We start from the raw sequence: 15,583 nt of genomic DNA, 5'->3' as shown, positions 1-15,583 counted from the left end.
TTTGGTAAACTTCATAGGAATTTCTGTGAACCATGAAAAATAAAATAAAGCCTAAAAAAACCCCAAAGACTGGCGTCAGAGTTTCAGAATTTAAAGGGGGGGAATACTAGCCTGTGATTTGTAAATTCAGGGATATTTTTTCTAAAGTTCTCTACATCTTAACACCTCAATCCTCAATACTTTGTCCTGTCAAAATTGGCCACGTCCCCTGTGGCACCCACAAAGCTCTGCACCCACTATGACTGAATGTGCTCCCTTAAATCCCCCTCTGCCTGACCTGTTGGGTTCCAAAAGTTTGAGACTTTTGATGCCTGAAACACCAGTCATCTACATCCACCTCCTTGTTTCTTAAATACGTTGAAGTCGATTCAGGAGAGTAAGAAGAAGAAGAAGAAGAAGAGTTTGGATTTGATATCCCGCTTTATCACTACCCTAAGGAGTCTCAAAGCGGCTAACATTCTCCTTTCCCTTCCTCCCCCACAACAAACACTCTGTGAGGTGAGTGGGGCTGAGAGACTTCAGAGAAGCGTGACTAGCCCAAGGTCACCCAGCAGTTGCATGTGGAGGAGCGGGGAAGCTAACCAGGTTCACCAGATTACGAGTCCACTGCTCTTAACCACTACACCACACTGGTGTAGTAACCTAAATACATCCTCACAAGATGTAAGATTTGCTGCTACAAATGTTGTAAAATTTTACCACAGTGTGAAGCTTTACTATGAAATTCTTGCTACAGCTGATTTCAAAAATGATGCTGCATTGGGTTCATTTTCTGCTGGTGCTCTCCAAAGCCTCTCCCCTCCAAGTAACTTTTCACAGAATGTTTTGGTTCCTTTTATCAGTTCACAAGAGTTAAGTGTTCAAGTCCTGCTTGATCCATTCCAAGTCAAAATGAAATGCCTGCTGGTAGAGACTATGCCAGATCGGATTATACAATATTCTACCTCAGCTGTGGCACTGTTCAGAATATAGGACATGGTGGCTTCTTGTTATCAAAAGCATGGCGTAGAGTTCAGCTGTTAACTATGCCCTCAAACCCTTTATACTGAAAAGAGACAACAGCAGGCTCAAATGTGATTTCCATGTGATAGGCAGTCAGCTTCATTGACTAATTTACTCTTGCCCACATAAAAAGGATGCTTTAGGATTATCTAGGTTACATATGAAGTGTGGAAGATAGGGATGCAATTGCTGTAGTCAGTTGCTTTGAGGACCAAAAACTTACAGCAATGACAACTCTCACATGCCTGTAATATAATAGAATTAACTTATTGTATATTAGGGACGTGGGTGGCACTGTGGGATAAACCACAGAGCCTAGGGCTTGCAGATCAGAAGGTCAGTGGTTCGAATCCCCATGACGGGGTGAGCTCCCGTTGCTCGGTCCCATCTCCTGCCAACCTAGCAGTTCGAAAGCACATCAAAGTGCAAGTAGATAAATAGGTACCGCTCCGGCAGAAAGGTAAACGGCATTTCCATGCGCTGCTCTGGTTTGCCAGAAGCGGCTTAGTCATGCTGGCCACATGACCCGGAAGCTGTCTGCAGACAAACGCCAGCTCCCTCGGCCTACAGAACGAGATGAACGCGCAACCCCAGAGCCGTCCACGATTGGACCTAACTGTCAGGGGTACCTTTACCTTTATATATCTATTATGACGGTCCCAAATTCTCAATGGGCACCACAGTTCAAGAAGGACACTGACAAACTGGAACGTGTCCAGAGAAGGGAAACCAAAATGGTCAAAGGCATGGAAACGATGCCTTATGAGGAACGGCTAAGGGAGCTGGGCATGTTTAGCCTGGAGAAGAGGAGGTTAAGGGGTGATATGATAGCCCTGTTCAAATATATAAAAGGATGTCACATAGAGGAGGGAGAAAGGTTGTTTTCTGCTGCTCCCGAGAAGCGGACACGGAGCAATGGATCCAAACTACAAGAAAGAAGATTCCACCTAAACATTAGGAAGAACTTCCTGACAGTAAGAGCTGTTCGACAGTGGAATTTGCTGCCAAGGAGTGTGGTGGAGTCTCCTTCTTTGGAGGTCTTTAAGCAGAGGCTTGACAACCATATGTCAGGAGTGCTCTGATGGTGTTTCCTGCTTGGCAGGGGGTTGGACTCGATGGGCCTTGTGGTCTCTTCCAACTCTATGATTCTATGATTCAATACCTCTTAATGTGCAGTAAATGGACACCTGGCTCATGGGGCACAATGCTATGTATATTCATTCAAAAGTTCCACTGTGCTCAAAATGTAATCTTCAATGGTGCTTTTAGTATTGCATCCTTAGTCATAGAATCAGGAACCTTAGCTAAAGAATCCATGGCAGGTGGCCATCCAACCTCTGCTTTAAAACCTGTAAGGAAGGAGAGTCCACCACCTCTCGTGGAAGTCTGTTCCACTGCCTAACAGCTCTTATTGTTAGAAAGCTCTTCCTGCCTGCTGTTTAGTTTAACTTGAATCCATTGGTTTGAGTCCTACTCTCCAGAGCAGGAGAAAACAAGCTTGCTCCCTCTTCCATGTGACAGCCCTTCAGATATTTGAAGATGGTTTTCATATCTCCTCTCAGTCTCCACTTTTCCAGGCTAAACATACCCTTCCCTCTCAAGCGCTCCTTGTAAGGCTTGGTTTCCAGCCATTAATTCTCAGCCATTAATTTAGATGCAAACCCATTCCATCGCATGTTGAAATATAACACTGAGATCTTTGATGTGCCCAAGGTGGATGTGCTACATATAGAGTACCGTATGTTCCCTCCAGCAAAAGAAGAGAACAGAGTGAGCTTTAAGCATGTTGCCTTCGGTGATACATGACCTACAAAATAGAATGGTCAGCAATTCAGGGGATAGCTTCAGATTTGAAAAAAAATAATGGTATCACAATAGAGAGTATCAAGGACATCAAATCTGTTTAAGCCAAGAAGGTAAAGGATAAATAGTATGTGGCAGAACAAAAGAAAGATTTGAGTTGTTCTAATTTGGGGTTAAATCTGTTTGTATGTTATCCATTAGTGCCATCTGGTGGAACTCAGTAAGAATTAAGAAGGCAAAGCATTTGTTCCTTGAAGGCCAGCATGTGACCTTGCATTTTAGAATTAATAAATAGCCTTGATTCAGATTAAGTGGATGATCATAGCTAGGCATCTGAGTTAATGACATCTTTAAATTTGTTTCCAAAGTTGAAAGTTGGACACTGGCAATTGCATCAGTTTAATAGTGTAAAGTTAAGTACATGCACTTTGGACAGAGCAATCTTATACTCACTTTATGCCAGAACTGGAGATGTGCCAGCACTAGGCAATTGTATCCAGCATGTGCTCAGGCCAGGAGGGGAGGGGGAGATAATTTACAAACAGAAAATACAAAAATAGAGTGAAAATGATCGACAGCGTGCCTGAACTTTCACTTACACCAGCCAATCAGGGATTGTGCTGGCAATTACGCCCACATGTGGATGGAGCCAGTGAACTCATTCCAAGAGGGACACCCCTCCAGCACTTAGCAGGCTGCCTACAGAGAACACACACAGCCGCCTTGGGACATGGATTCGAGACATGCCCAGTGAAGGGAGTATGCTTCTGCCAAGCTGGTAAGGGGAAGGGTCAATAAATTATATTTATTTCTGTATGTATTTATCTAAGTTGCATACCGTCCTTCAACCATAGATCTCAGGGCAATTAACAGCATGAAATAAGGAGAACCACACAGCCAGACAGACAGACACACAAACACTGACAACAACAGCCCTCAGTGGCCCACTGCATAGGGCACAGGGTTGGGAAGACTGAAGGAGTTCACTTTGCCCTGCAGGCATGAGGAGATGAGAATAATCCACCTTTAGACCACCCAAATTTTGCAGCTGTATCTTGCTGTGGTGTTTGTTTGTTTTTAAAGCATAAAAAGGCCTGGCACAAGAAATTACACCGCCTGAGATGGGCAGAGGACACCGCTTCCTTCTGCCCTCTCCTCCCCACTCACAGTCTCCTCCTCCTCCCTCACTGACCTGCTAACAGAATGAGGTGGGAAGATGGGGCTGATCCGCTGGCTTCCCGGTTTGAGAGTCACGGGAATTGTCTTCAATTCATTTTCAGACTGGTAGCCATGTTAGTTTCAGCAAAAAGGACAGAGAGTCCTGCAGCACCTTGAAGACTAAACAGACGTATTGTGACAAAAGCTTTTGTGAACAAGAGCCTATTTCATCCAATGCATAGCATTGTCCTAACTGGGCAGAGAAATAAAATGGGAGGCTGGAGATGGAGAAGGGTGAGGTCGTAATAGTGCGACCTGGTGGAAAAGAGGGCAGGCCTCGTGTACCTTTACCCCACCTTGGACAGAGAGTAAGAATAGTTCAGGGATTTTTTTTGTGAACTATTTTTTCATGTGGTCCCAACACTCCCCAGCAGAGATCCCGCCACCCTGCTTAAAGTGTGTATTTTCACTCTACTGGAGTTCTTCCCGCCAACTGAACAAAGCAGTTCAGACAGATCAGACAGGTTCAAATGATTTTAAAGTTTTATGGCCTCAGTCCAGTATATCTGAAGGAGCGTCTCCACCCCCCATCGATTCTACCTGGACACTGAGGTCCAGCGCCAAGGGCCTTCTGGGGGTTCCCTTACTGCGAAAAGCAAAGCAACAGGCAACCAGGTAGTGGCACCCGCCCTGTGGAACACCCTCCCACCAGATGTCAAAGTGAACAACAACTACCAGACTTTTAGAAGACATCTGAAGGCAGCCCTGTTTAGGGAAGTTTTTAATGTTTGATGCATTACTGAATTTTAATATTTTTTTGAAAGCTGCCCAGAGTGGCTGGGAAGGCCCAGCCAGATGGGCGGGGTATAAATAATAAATTATTATTATTATTATTATTATTATTACAACTACTACTACTACTGGATACAGTCTGTTCGACTTCCGAAAACTTTCAAAAACCAAGGCACGACTTCCGATTGGCTGCAGGGGCTTCCTGCACTCAATCAGAAACCACAGAAGCCGCGTTGGATGTTCAGGTTCCAAAGAACATTTGCAAATCGGAACACTCACTTCTGAGTTTGTGGCATTCGGAAGCCAAAACGTTTGAGTCCCAAGGCATTTGACAACCAAGGTACGACTGTACTCCTTTAACATACAAAAGAATAAGAAATGACACACAAAGGAATAAACAGCACAACATCTGCTCAGGGGTAGGGGATGCTGGAGGTGACAGGAGAGAGAGAGAGAGAGAGAGAGAGAGAGAGAGAGAGAGAGAGAGAGAGAGAGAGAGAGAGGGGGGAAGCTCTGATGCGTTTGCAAAAGTCAATTGCACCCATAGAGCTGAAACATTGGATATGACCCTTTGATTGTCCTGTATCTAGCAGCACCACATAAACCTTTGTTCTTGATGGCGTTCTCATCATTTGCCTAGGTAGTTGGATTTTCATCCCTATTATGTACTGAAGTTCTCACCCTGGGCCAGCAGGGGGATACTGTAGATAGTTTTCACTCAGGTCCACATATGCAAATAAGGGATTGAAAGTGACGTTCAGTGATTGGATAGTTACAGAAATTTGTTACAGTTGTGTTGTAGTGGAGCTCTATATAAGCAGGCTGGCTGAACCCTTCAGTTCAGTTCTGTTCTGGCCTGTGAATAAACAAGAACTGTTTGAAGAATCGCTGTGTCATCTGATACGTTCACCCACAACTTAACAATCCCCTTTTTGCGATCCCCAGAAACAGCTGGCTGGGTTGGGCAGAGCTGCTATGCTATTTTCCCTCTTTCGAAATAAGATTCATAACTACTACTACTACTACCACTACTACTACTACTACTACTTTTTATTTATCCCCAGCCACTCTGGGTGGCTCCCAACAGAATAATAATAATTAAGCGATAAAACATCAAACATTACAAACTTCCCTCAGCAGGTGGGTGTGTGGGAGAGAGAGAGAGAGAGAGGACATGCATGTGTTATTCTAGTTCTATGACAGTCACAACTGCATAAAAGCAAACTAGTTACATGACCATTGAAGAGGCCATGTTAGTGACAAGGAGCACAAACACACTGGCCTTGGTAAATGTATCTTAACTTTGGAGCAGACATATGTTAGGCTGCATTGGAAAATGCCTTGCTAATAGTCCTTTGGGGAGAAAAATGCAAGTATAGATGATTTTCTTGAATACACACACAAACACACACGACTCATTGTAGCTTGGGAGAGCAAGGGGATTCAGAATGGAAAATAGATCCATGAAAAGGGTTAATGTGTCCACTTCCAGTGCTCCAATCAACTTCAGAGACCCCTGCATCTGTTTTAAGGTAAAAGAAGGAAAGGAAACAAAAAAGTTCAGAGAGCCAATCATGGATTTCCCGCATCGTGTGTGGTTTGTCCCTCATCTAGCTTACTAGTCAAGGTTGTGTATTTATTTTGTTATCTAAAGACATACACCAGTTTCAGCAAGAAATCTCAAGAAGGTTGCAATTATGTTCAATCCAATGGCTCATCCGAAAGATCTGCCAACATCCAGAAGAGGGCAGTAATGTACCTGCAGGAAAATACATCTATCCAGTGCTTTTTTTCCTAAAAAATAATAATAATGTTTAGGGGTACTCTCTTTTTGACTCAAGAAAATCACCATTTTATAGTTCAAATCAGGGGGAAATAAATACAGTAAATGGACAAAAGTACAAAGAATCACAAAATGTTTAGGGATATGCATACCCCTGCGTACCCCCAGGGGAAAAAAGCACTGTATCTATCCATTTTCACTCTCCTTAGCTCTATGGAGAAATTATTGATTTCTCCCTTTTTGTTGGAGAAACTGCATCTCTGTTTCAAAATGTTGCTGCTTTCCACCTAGTTGATGAGGGTATGGATAGATGAAACAAAACTATTGGTTGCCATTAGCATCAAAGGGGGGGTGCGTCTTTAGCACATCATCTCAGTGTTCTGTCAATGGATCTATACCAGGGTTGGGGAACTGGATCTGGACAGAGGACTGGAACCAGAAACGACCAACCCTCAATGGACCACTGTGATTACAAAATGGCATTTGAGAATCATGTTGAGTATTACAGTGTTATGTACTGAGTTGAATAGGATCCAAAATGCAGCACTCTGATTGGTCCTAGAACAATAGGATTCAGAACGCAGCAGCCTGATTGGTCCTAGAACAATAGGCTCCAGAATGCAGCAGTCTGATTGGTCCACAGGAGCCACCCAATCCAGCTCCAGGTGGAAGTGAATCCGCGACCTGATTGGCCTTCAGGATAATTCCGGAATTAGCCAATCACGTGGGGCTCATTGTGTAAATAATGTATGTAAGTCAAACATTCTGGGGGAACTTCCATTCCTCCTCATCACTATGAGCTGAATAAAGAGCATGAAATCCACTCTCGACTCCGACTATATTTCATATAGTAAAGGGAGGAGGTTTTGCTAGGAGTTGGGGAAGTGGGGCTGGCAAAGGGGCTGCCAGTGTTGGAGAGCAGCAGCAGCTCCTAGTATATAATATAAATGATCCTGATTTCTTTAAAACATGGAATTAAGTGCTCTATACTAATTTTAAAAAATGCTAGTGCAAAACCACCTATTTATCTTCTATGTTGCTGATCCAAGAGGAATATGTTGATGGCATTTTACCATTGTACTTTTGAGAGTGTATTAGCTTATGGTCTATGTGTGTGCTTTGGAAGCTGCATGGTCAGAGGAAAACAATGTTGTCCAGAGTTGTAAAGACTGTGGAGAGAATAATTGGGTGCACTCTCCCTACCTTGGATCAAATCTATGCTTCCAGGTGCCATAAGAAAGCTGCAGAGGTAGTGTAGGATAGTGCGCACCCCGGAAATGATCTCTTTCAGCTTCTGCCTTCTGGAAGAAGGTACAGGTTTATAAAGTCTAGGGCTAGCCGCCTGAGAAACAGTTTCTACTCAAATGCGATTTTGGTTTTAAACGCAGTGTAAGGTAGTCTCTATGGGAGTATATTGTATTTAATTATGGGGTATCAGAGTAGAGAATGCTGAAAGGACCCTTAGCCATAGCAAATTTGATAGCTGTGGCCTTTAGTTGATGTTGCATAGTAAGCTAGATAGACAGACAGACAGACAGACAGACAGATATACATATCTCTCTCTCTGTGTAGACGCATGTTTTTACAGGTTTTTCAAAAGAAACATGACCTTACTTATCAAACATTTTCCCTTACCCACACAAAACACAAATTCTTATGGGGAAATGATGCATAGTGTTGAAGGTTTGAAGGCAAATGTGTTTTAGTGGTAATGCTCTGGATAGTGTTTGATATTAACCGCCTTTTCTCTCACCTTATGCATTTCCATAGTTTTTGAACGCTGAAATAAAATGTGGAAAATAAAAAGCAGTACTGTATCATAGGTTTTTATTTCATTCCCCCTTCCCTCTTTTTTTTCTTTTCTTTTTTTACTAGTAGGTGGAAAATTTTCATTAAACAGATACAGTGGTACCTCGGGTTAAGTCCTTAATTCGTTCCGGAGGTCAGTTCTTAACCTAAAACTGTTCTTAACCTGAATCACCACTTTAGCTAATGGGGCCTCCCGCTGCCACCGCCACGTAGTTTCTGTTCTTATCCTGAAGCAAAGTTCTTAACCCAAGGTACTATTCTGGGTTAGCAGAGTCTGTAACCTGAAGCGTATATAACCTGAAGCTTATGTAACCCGAGGTACCACTGTAATATAATCTTACTGCATCATTTGCCCTTAATAACATTACCATGCTGGTACTAATTTAAATATCTGGAAGTTGGCCACTTGCTCTGAACACCCTCATTTAATAATAATAATAATAATTTTTTATTTATACCCCGCCCTCCCCAGCCAAGGCCGGGCTCACAACAATCCAGTCCTATATACATATCTATTCAGAAGCAAGTGTCATTGAGTTCAATGGGACTTACTCCCAGGTAAGTGAATACAGAATTGCAGCCTATGATGCCTTAATAACATTGAACCTCTAGCAACAGTTGGTTAAAATATGTTAGTTATTTCAATGAAAGAAGCAGAAATGTATCGATAATTAAGAAAAATTCTGGAAAGGGCAGGATTTATTAAAGCTTTTCATACTGTACCCTGTGCAAATGGGTATCTGAGGGTTGGTTTGGGCTTTACAATTAAGTGATTTATACTTTTTCCTAAATAAATGAATAAAATATGCCAGATTTTTTTATTTTATTTATTTATTTATTTACAGTTTCAAAATCCTACCTTCAGGTAGATAGATCATGTTTGGCTAAAACATGTAGTGCAAATATAACCATTCACATAGCATTCAAAAATACCTAGTCTAGCAAAAGCCAGTATATTTGATTCAGTCACAGCTTATTTTTAGGCTGGCTAGCTATCAAACTCCCACAAGTTCTTGCAGTCTTTCCAAAGAGAGACTGAAAGGTCACAGGTCTCTGGAAGATCCAAAAACATTCATATCCGTTGCAGCTTGGGTCAGCCTTTATTTCATTACAGGGATCCTGCTCTTTTAATAGTTCCATTGCAGGCAGAAGTTTAATACATGCAGCACTCTCAGCACAGAAAGGAAGAAGACCCTGTTGAATTTCTATATGCCTTGTATTATGAAACAAGTGGTGTTTTCCAGCACCTCTGCAATGTAAGCATGTGCAAAACAACTGTTATGTACTGAAGTTCTCACCCTGGGCCAGCAGGGGGATACTGTAGATAGTTTTCACTCAGGTCTACATATGCAAATAAGGGATTGAAAGTGACATTCAATGATTGGATAGTTACAGAAAATGGTTACTGTTGCGTTCTAGTGGAGCTCTATACAGTGGTAGCTCAGGTTAAGTACTTAATTCGATCCGGAGGTCCATACTTAACCTGAAACTGTTCTTAACCTGAAGCACCACTTTAGCTAATGAGGCCTCCCGCTGCCACCGCCACACAATTTATGTTCTTATCCTGAAGCACTATTTCTGGGTTAGCGGAGTCTGTAACCTGAAGCATATGTAACCTGAAACGTATGTAACCCAAGGTACCACTGTATAAGCAGGCTGGCTGAATCCTTCAGTTCAGTTCTGTTCTGTTCTGGCCTGTGAATAAACAAGAGCTGTTTGAAGAATCGCTGTGTCATCTGATATGTTCACCCACAACTTAACAACAACAATGCAACAAATGACGCAGTTAGCATCTTACCAGATGAGCCCAAGGCTTTCTTCATTGTTGCACACGCAACCCAAAAAATTTGCTTTGCCTTTCAAGTTAAGGCAACTCTCCAATATTATTCTAAGGAGTTCAAATTTAGGGCCTGCCCCAGAATTAGAGGTTCGGTGCTTTGCACCCATGCATTTTCCCTGCCTCTTATATATCCTCCATAACCCATCTAATCTCTATTATTGCTGCTCCAGCTCCTATTATATATTAGGTTCAGAGAAAGAAAAAAATAGAAGGCTTCCACCCTCTCCTTTTAGACGTCCAAGATCAGGAGTTTACAAGAGGAAGTGGGAAGACTTGCAAAGCTGTGTATTTGACAGTCATATGACATAATAATTAAGTCATGTATGATTGTGCTTCCAAAAGTTATGGGTCCATGTCCTGCCCACTGCAAGACTGGCTAGAGATGGAGGCAAGCAATAGGCCATTTTCTGACAAGGCATGCAGCATGGCTCAGGTTATTTCACGCTGTCATCTGTACTGCAAGCGGCTAATTTGAGGTTTCACTACTGCAACAATGTTGTGAAGAGCTTTGGGAAAATAGAAATCCGTATGCATAAGCCTTAGTAATGTGCATTCCCACCATTCCTTTTTTGCACCTCACTTTGCTCATATCTCAATGTTTCATTGCTGTGTCTGTTTGTATGCAGAAGTGTGAGTTTTCCCCCATATGGTTTGCGGTTATGCTTTGGCCTGTGTCAACAGGAATTATGTTGACATCAGGGAAACATATTTCATGTTCAGCGTTCATTTTATTTTAAGATCCTTGCGTTACTTGCACATTCCAGAACGACATTGTTCACGTGAAATGCTATTCTTGTGCAAAAACACCCAGAACGTTTAAGGAAAAAATTGAGGCGATGCTGACTTGAACAATGACCTATGGGGAGGAACCGTAGAGACGCAGAAGAGGAAACAAGAAGTGGAGGGAATGTAGGAGGGAGAAAAACAGAGATAATGATAGGGCACTGTGTGTGTGTGTGTGTGTGTGTGTGTGTGTGTGTTCAAATAGGGTGGACAAGACCACAGAGAACTTAAATCCAGAGCCTGCATAAATATGGCAGATAGCATAGACAGGCAACTATGAGCAGGCTATAACTGATTGTACACAAATTCCATGCTTCAGAGTCACAGCAGGATATATAAACCCCTGGTGACAGTGTATATAAGCACCACTATAGATAATATGATTAACTAATCCATCAAACATGTTAAACAGATCCAGATCCACACTTCAGTGTTGGAATTTGGCTTAAGGTCTGGATTTTTTTGAGGTTCAATAAATTACGGCTTTTAAGGTCTACAGGAATTTTGAAAGCTGCAGCAGCTTCTGAAAGCAGAAATCAAAGACTGCCTGCTAGTTGCATACACAATTAAGCAGCAGGATCTCAATTTAGAGATCTGATTCTGCATGAGGATTGTTGTGTGTATGCCTCCAACAGCAGCACTTTAAGCAGAATTTGAGCAGGTGCAGGTTTTTTCATGGAGTGGTGAAGAAGTGATGGGGAATCTGCACTAGTAGCAGAGGATGAAATACCTGATAGAAACCAATATTTGATTATAAATTTAAAAAATTGTCCAGTAGCACCTTAGAGACGAAGAATATGAAGAAGTGTGCGTGCACACGAAAGCTTATACTCAGAACAAACTTAGTCGGTCTCTAAGGTGCTACTGGACAATTTTTTAAAATTTATTTCGACTGTGTCAGACCAACATGGCTAACTACCTGAATCCAATATTTCATTTTCTGCCTTTAGAAATGTCACATGGACCAAAGAAATATGGAAAAGCAAAATATGTCCAAAGCTTCTCATGACCAGGGAGGTAATTTATGCCTCTTTAGGAGAGGAGACTGGTCCCTACATGCCTTAAAGGCATCTCCAAACAAGTTCACGACCTGCACTGTCTTTCCAGGTACTGATGGAACAAAGCTTGGTGTAGTTTTTTGAGACTTTGGCTCATGGGGATTTATTTATTTAAATATATTTACTACCTGACCTTCCCAAAAAGGTATGGCATACATATAAATGAAAAAACCCAGCCACAAAGTCACCGAACCCAAAAGCAATATTTTATTTATTTATTCGGGGAGCTTTTCTCCAAAACAGAGAGGTCAAGGTCTGGAAAATAAAAACACCAGCGAGTAGTAAATAAGCACGTGGTGGCAGATCCACCCATGGGCGTAGCCAGGATTTTTGTGGGGGGGCGCTGAGGTGGGCGGGCAGCCAAAGTGGTTGAGCTTCTTTTAGGAAATCAAAGTTGAGCTTTTCTTGGTAAAAATGTTCCGTAAATAGGACATTGCGGGGGGGGCTTCTTGGGGGGGTGAAGAACCTCAGATAAATGAATACTTTCCATGCTTTTCAAGCTTGGCGGGGTGAGCGGGGCTCAGTATAACAGCCGCTTCTTCGCCCGAAGCGGCATTTGCGGGATTCCACCGCCTGTTGCCTCTGACGTTTCCAAGACAACCACACCCCTCCTCCCCTCCATTCACGTTCGGGCATTGGCCTCGCCTCGCCTCCCTCCGCACGTGATCGCGGCGGCGCTCTCCCCCCCCCTTTCCCCACGCTCATCCGGGCTTCAGCAGGCCGCTTCCGGGTGGGTGTGGGGCTCGGCGTTGTCCTGCCCTGAGGCGGCGGCGGGAGGCGGGCCAAAGGAGGAGGCGGAGGAGGTTCCCGTCAACATGGCGGCGCGCAGAGCGGGCGGCGGCGGTGGCCGCCGGAGCGGGAGCAGCAGCAGCGCCTGAGGCGTCGCGGAGCGAGGCGCCATGGAGAGCGAGGAGGAGCAGCACATGACCACGCTGCTCTGCATGGGCTTCTCGGACGCGGCCGCCATCCGCAGGGCCCTCCGCCTGGCCAAGAACGACATCAACGAGGCCGTGGCGCTGCTCACCAACGAGCGGCCCGGCCTGCACTATGAGCCCATGGACAGCGGAGGGGGCGGCGGCGGACAGGGAGGCCCCCAGCAAGGCGGCGGCGGCGGAGTCTCCCGCGGCGGAGGGGACGGCGAAGGCACCGGTGGTGGAGGAGGAGGAGGCCAAGGAGGAGGCGGCAGCGGCGGCACTACCGGCTTCGACCCGCCCCCTGCCTACCATGAGGTGGTGGAGAACGAGGTAACGGTCTCTGGGCGGAGGATGGGAGCGGGCGAGGCTCGCCTGTGCTTTGCGCCGCCGTTAAGCGGGATCACAGCCTGACCCTTGGCCCCACCGGCCCTTTGGAAACGCATCGGAAGGGGGACGGGATCGCCTTAAAATACCGCTTTGGTCTTGAGAATGAGAGGACTGGGGGTACCAAGAGCTTGCACGGATAGGAACCGCGCAGACCTGAATCCTCACCTCGATTCCTTCTCAAGGGGCCCCTTCCTCCAGTTTCCACGAGTTTATAGGGACCCCGCTCCCCCCCCCCCCCAAAAAGCAGGCGGGTATTCCCGGGCGTCTTGTGCATGAACTGTCAGGTGCATAACCCAAGCTTCAAGTGCGATCTGCGTTTGGGTGCCCTGGTTTGTCACCGGAAAAGGAATTGTAGCCTGGAGCCTAGGAAAAGAGATTGCCGTGTTATGCCTAGGCTGCAGTGGTGGAGGGTTTGGAAGCTGGTCACTTGTGTGGATGCAGACTCATTCTTTCATTATGAGGTGCCCATACTAATACTTTACATATCTAATCCGATGTAGGCCATATTGCTTTCAGTTGAGTTTGCTCCCATGTGTGTATAGTTTTGCAGCTTTTGTTAACCAAGGAGTTCTTTGAGCACCCATGCAATTCTTTATAGCAACACTGTCCTGATTGTCTTACTTGAAAGAGTCTGAGTGGCTTACAAGCAACAAAATCAGTAAAATGATCCAAAACCATGAGTTAGGTAGGAGGCTTTAAAACTATTGCATCATTAGTGGTTGAGGTAGAACTGGATTTGATGCTTATCTAAAAGTGATATTGATAGGCCCAGGTGCACTTCTTTTGGGCAGCTGTTCCAAATCTTAGGCACAACATCTGAAAATACTATATCTCTGGCACTATCCTGCTATACTGCTGATGGTAGAGAGACTCAGCAAAGAGTCTCATTAAGCAAACAAAGTTCTCAGTTATGTTCATCTGAGAGAAGGAGATTTTTGAAATATTCTTGTCCCAGATTGCTTAGAGCTATAAAGCTCAACAATTTTGTGCACTATATCACATAGGTAGCCATGTTGCATGAGCAGCAAGTCATAACATATTCAGACATGGGCAAAAAATAAATAGAGGTATAAAATACGCATTCTGACAAAACCTCATAAAAAGCATATTGTGTCAGGAACTTAAGAGTTGTAGTCAGTTAACTTTTACTCAAGAGTGGATCCATTGAAATGAATGGCCGTTTAGGTCTGTTGATTCCAGTGGATCTTTGCTGAATGCAATAATTAATGTTTGGATCGTGTAAGCTGATCCAGACATTCAGTAGCAACTTGCCTGGTGAGCAGTGTGGCGGTTGGGGCTGGCTGGGCACATCCAGTCCTGCCAGTACACCTGCACAGTCTCTGCCACCTTGCCCCTCTTCCTCTTGGTAGTGATGCGACTCTCCCCACTGAGTGAGCTGCTTCTGACTATGTTGCAATAGGTAAGAAAATGAATAGCCTTCCTACATTTGAATGGGTTTGGGAATAGGAATGAAAGGTAGGCGGCTTCCTCAGCTGCTTCTTGGCGGAGTCACTCTGAGCACTTCTACCAAGTGCATATTCTCTGCTGCCTACAGGAAAGGTGATGGGGGCTTCCTGGGGAGATACACTGCCAAATATTGGCCAAGGACAGCATGGACTCCTTTGACTTCTGTACAAGATAGGAATTCAGAATGCATCTGGGACATCATCCAAGCTGTCAGTGGAGAAGCAACATGGCAACATTGTAGACCCCTGATACAATCTTATTCTGATCAATCATACACTGAAAGAACTAACTTATACTCTACTTTTTCTTCCATACTTTCTGCTCATTCCGACCTGCAATGCTGATTAGATAACATTCAGGTATGAATTTGTGGTTTGTCTCCAGTAATGTACCAGCACAGTTCACCTGGCACAATGGGATTGTTTTTTCTACCCCCCCCCAAAAAAAAAACCTCTGAAGCTGAATTTGACAGCAGGCAATGGCCAGAAAGGGACAGAAGAGGAAGCTCCATTGCTTGCACGGAAGCCCATTGCACTGGTGAAGCTGCAGTGTTGGGTACAGCCCAGTGTTTCTAGTTGTATTTTGTAACCAAGAACAAGTGCCTGAGTTTGGTTTTGGCTCCTCCCTCCCAAGGCCACTTTCCTTTTGAGTCAAGTAAGATTATAAGCTTTAGGTCAAAGACTGTCTTATTACTTGCTTTTCTATGTAGCAGCCTCCCTTTTTTTGGCTGAGGAGTGAGATAAAAATCCTTCAAACAAACAACTACTACTTACATTCCTTATCATAT

At 44.2% G+C, this 15,583-nt stretch overlaps 1 protein-coding gene across 1 annotated transcript in view; it reads left to right on the top strand.

The window, feature by feature from the left end:
• The first annotated feature begins 12,845 nt into the window (after positions 1 to 12,845).
• The window catches only part of USP24 (ubiquitin specific peptidase 24), a 78,459-nt gene continuing 75,721 nt past the window's right edge, over positions 12,846 to 15,583 (top strand). Inside the window, exon 1 of the mRNA XM_081915667.1 lies at positions 12,846 to 13,272. Within this exon, the coding sequence (XP_081771793.1) occupies positions 12,928 to 13,272 (345 nt within the window). The 5' untranslated portion in view covers positions 12,846 to 12,927. The remainder of the gene's footprint in view (positions 13,273 to 15,583) is intronic.

Source organism: Podarcis melisellensis (assembly GCF_964234715.1).
Source record: "Podarcis melisellensis genome assembly, chromosome: 6".
NCBI lineage: Eukaryota > Metazoa > Chordata > Lepidosauria > Squamata > Lacertidae > Podarcis > Podarcis melisellensis.
This window is presented reverse-complemented; position numbering and strand designations above follow the sequence as displayed.